Genomic DNA, 4,179 nt, shown 5'->3' with positions numbered 1-4,179 from the left:
AACATTTATTTATTTATTTATTTATTTATTTATTTATTTATTTATTTTCTCCAGTTTCCAGGCTTGTGTGGGATTTTTTTCCCATCTGTAGAACTATCTTGCATCATATACACAAGCACCACTCTGCCCATAGGCATCCTTCCCTAATGTACTCCCCAGTCCAGGAGTCCATAATGGATTCCTATTTCTGAAGGGAGGCAACCCAGAGTCCAAGATCTGAAAAGTGGAGATGCTAAGTGGCTTGGAGGATGGGGTGCATTTTAGGAAATAAAACATAATTCCTATGAATGAGATAAAACCAGGCGATCCATTTTATGAATTTTTTTTAAAAAAGTGAATTTTGGAAAGGAAAAGCCTTCAGTCACACAACTAGTTGACAGGGCCAAGGCCTGCTTCTACCTGTCGTGTGACAGTGGTGAAGTGGAAACTTAAGGATTCTTTGGGGAGTCAGTTGTGTTGGATGGTGTTTTGCTGGGGCAAACACATGAAGGAGTGTTTTCCAGAAGTGGCCACAGGTGAAAGGCTAAGGCAGACTCATGTAGAAACATTTTACTGGAGCAGACATGGGAGAAAGGATATTCTGCTAAAGCAAGCCTGTGAAAGGGTACATGACGACGGATTCTTCGCTAATGAAACATGGGTATTGGTCTGTCTTACACTGCGTAATTGAGCTGCAGTTGTCGGGACTCCATAGAAACGCACCAGAAACCTTGTGGTGGCGTGCTGTGGCTTGTTTCCTCTTCTTGCACTTCTGTGGACTCTGGCTGATTGGCAGAGTGATGTCAGCTGGGACAGACGCATGTGCTAAGACAGACACAAGTGCTGAGGCCAGACTGGTGGAGGGCACATGCTGTTTAGAGGGAGTATAAAATGGACTCGACCGGCAATGGGAGGGAGCTTGGCTTGCTTGAATAGTCAAGCGCTTGGTAGCCTTGTGCCTTTGTTGATCATCACTAATCTTTGCTTTGAGCTGAGAACTTCTCCTGGTGTTCCTCCCAGTCCCGCCTGCTGACTTGTGCAGAGGCTAAGGCCTGGCTATCTCTGCAAGGTAGTACTACCACTACTGATTTGTGTTAGCTATCCCTACTCTTCTGAACGTGAATGCCGGTGTATCCATGAAGTGTTTGGGAGTGGATCGAGCTGTTGCTGGTGACTCCTGTGGGCTGAACTGCTGATTTCCTGACAATGAAGATAGGATTTTCTCCAATGAACCATTTCTAAGAACGTTCACATCCCCCATATCCTTTCTTTTCTACCTCTGGTTGGTGGTGGGCCTGAAGGAAGGTTAAAATGTTTAAGAACCATCATTAAAAGTAGACTTAAAAAAAATTAAAGTAACATGGTGGCATGGTTTGGAGCACATAATGACAGTGTTTAAACTGGGTGCAACAGAGTCTTCCTTGGGGTGAGAAGAAAACTGGGGAGCAGTCCAGATATGACAGGAGGAAGACAAGGCCTCTGTCTAGAGTGGCCCACACAGAAAGAAAGTGCTCAATAGTGAACATCAGATTTGAAGAAAATGGACCCTGCCTCTTGCTGCTGGGCTTTGTGCTGTGCTGCCTTCCTCCTTCCGTAAGATAATACAGTCTTAATGGCAACTTGGCCTCAGTAGAGACTTCTTGTGCAATCAGAGGATCTCACAGTTAGGAGATCTTGGAGGGACCCCAAGTCCCTCCCTCAATATGGTGGACATTTCTGACAGGGCTTGGAAAGCCCAGGCTTCCCTGTCATCAGCAAACTTTCAGCCCTGCCCATTGCCACACCCAGCAGAAACAATACAAAGCCTGCCTCAGCCCCAACCTCAGCACCAGCACCAACACCAGCACCAGCCTCAGCCTAAGCCTCAGTCTCACCGCAGCATGTGGCCAAACAGTATCTTGGTCCTCACCGTGTTCCTCATTTCCTCTACTCTGGTAACTGGAGGCGGAGTCAAAGGCGGTAAGTGGGTATAGCCGGCTAGAGCTGGATTTGGAACTCCCAGATTCTGGCTAGAGTGTCCCCACCCCCTCACCTTGTGCCTTCTTCCCCCAGATAAAGAGAAAGGAGTTTGCCCACCGGACAATGTCCGCTGCATCAGGCAAGAGGACCCCCAGTGTTACAGTGACAGCAACTGTGACGATCAGCAGATATGCTGCTTCTGGCACTGTGGCTTCAAATGTGTGCAGCCCGTGAAAGACATGGAGAGCAGTAAGTGGCCCCCACGGCTATGCATGGCCTTCCCACCTCCCCTGTCTCTGTCTCCTGAAAACAAGGGGGAGCAGTTCTTGGAGCAGAGGGGCAGAGAGAGACGGGCATGAGCTTGCGGGACCTCAGAGATCAGAGGCCTTGAACTTATTTGTACAACGGGGAAAGCGTGACAGAGATGGCCACCAAGCAGAGCCAGGAGAAAGCCTGGGCTTTCCTTCCTCTGGACTACTCTCAGAAGTCTCACTCCACCCTTTCCTCCTCTAGAACTTGCTGTCACCTAGCACCTGCCCCTGGGGGTCCACAGGCTTAAAATATGGGAGAAACGGGCACCCCATGGGAAACCTGAGTCCTTGTGTGCAAAACAAGGAGCAGCCTTCGCATCCAGCCTGGCCCCAGCATGAGCGTACCTCTTCAGCAGGTTCTCTTCCTCTTTCATAGATGGAGCCCTCGGGAGTAAGGTGTGATAGATACCTCATAAAAAAGGCTCAGAGGACTGCTCCCACCATGTAAGGACACAGCAAGAAGGCACAAAGACCAGAAGCCAGGCCTTTCCAGATACTGAATCCCCGGGCACCTTGATCTTGGACTTCCCAGCCTCCAGGACTCTGAGAAATAAATGTTGTTTGTAGGCCACTCAGTCTATGGTAATTTGTTACACTGATCCAAATAGACTAACAACTTAATAGTTTAGAAATCCTTGTTCAACATTATATGTGTGTGTGTGTATGTGTATGTGTACACACACACATAAACAAACACTTCTGGAAATATATATATAATTTTTTTGGAAAATACTACGAAATGTTATTAGGTGACATTTTAAAAGATCTGAATAAATGAGATGAAATTGTCTATAATACGATTTTTTTAAAAAGATATGCTCTTATAGTTGGCCAAAGGGCATAGAACAAAGTAACTGTGGAGTTGTGAATTGTTTATTCCTAAATGAGACAATTGTATCACATGACACTCACCACCACTACCACAAAGCTCAGAGAACATTGAGAAAAGCCAGAGACTCTGGAAGATTGCCGCAAATAATATCTTGTGCACATGACAGGGCCGCTGTACTCAGGAACACACAACTGTTGTAGCCAGCACAAGACCTGCACAAATCAGACCAGTCACCCTTCGTTGAAGAGCCATGTCTGTTGACGGCCACTAGAGGGAGCAGAGTCAGCTTTCCTCAGTGGTGTGGCCCATGGTGGCCCAGTGGATGGTACCCCATACCCATGGGTATATGGGCACGCTAATTGGATTCAGTGGGCTATTTGTGTGTGTGTGTGTGTGAGAGAGAGAGAGGGGGGGGAGGGAGACAGAGACGGAGACAGGTGGATTGGGAGGGAAATGTGGGAGGGAATCTGGAGGAGTTGGAGGGAGAAGTGAGAGAGAGGTGAAAGTACCAGAGAATATATAAAATATATGTGTGTGAGTATAATTTCTTATATATTGTACATACAATACAACGCATCTATATGCCTGCTTTTCTGCAGACATCAAGGGTTCCCAAGGCAAGGATGTCCATCCTGATCAACACGGTTCATGCATAACTAAAACCTAAACCCTATGGAATCTGCCGTCTTAAGTTGTCGCCACAGGCACTGGTCATCCACAGCTTGCTGCTGTTTGCAGGGTGCCGTTTCATCATTCCATGCTATACAATGTGTCCTTGTGTGGGGAAACACGGTTTTTCAATGAGAGGATTGAGGTGTCCTGGCTGAAATACTTCAGTCTGTCTGAACAACATTAATAATGGGTAAGCCAGGCGTAGATTCCTCCTTTAGTGATGCAGGAGGCTGAAAGATACCTCAAGGAAGGGCTATCGGTCACACTAAGTAGACATTCATCCTCTTGCTCAAGTAGGTGTATCAAAAGGGGTGATTGAGGTGGGCAGAAATGGGCTAAAATGTTTATTCTAGAATAAAGGAGCCCAAGGAAGTCACAACCAAGCAGCGAGTGCCCACATATGGATTTGGTTCCAACAAATGCACG

At 46.9% G+C, this 4,179-nt stretch overlaps 1 protein-coding gene across 1 annotated transcript; it reads left to right on the top strand.

The window, feature by feature from the left end:
• The first annotated feature begins 1,859 nt into the window (after positions 1-1,859).
• Positions 1,860-2,651, top strand: Wfdc12 (WAP four-disulfide core domain 12). The gene is made up of 3 exons (XM_052181729.1): positions 1,860-1,938; positions 2,032-2,187; positions 2,626-2,651. The coding sequence occupies exons 1-3, from the start codon at positions 1,860-1,862 to the stop codon at positions 2,649-2,651; spliced, it is 261 nt and encodes an 86-aa protein (XP_052037689.1).
• Positions 2,652-4,179: the final 1,528 nt, after the last annotated feature.

This window comes from Apodemus sylvaticus, chromosome 5 (assembly GCF_947179515.1).
Source record: "Apodemus sylvaticus chromosome 5, mApoSyl1.1, whole genome shotgun sequence".
Lineage (NCBI taxonomy): Eukaryota > Metazoa > Chordata > Mammalia > Rodentia > Muridae > Apodemus > Apodemus sylvaticus.
This window is presented reverse-complemented; position numbering and strand designations above follow the sequence as displayed.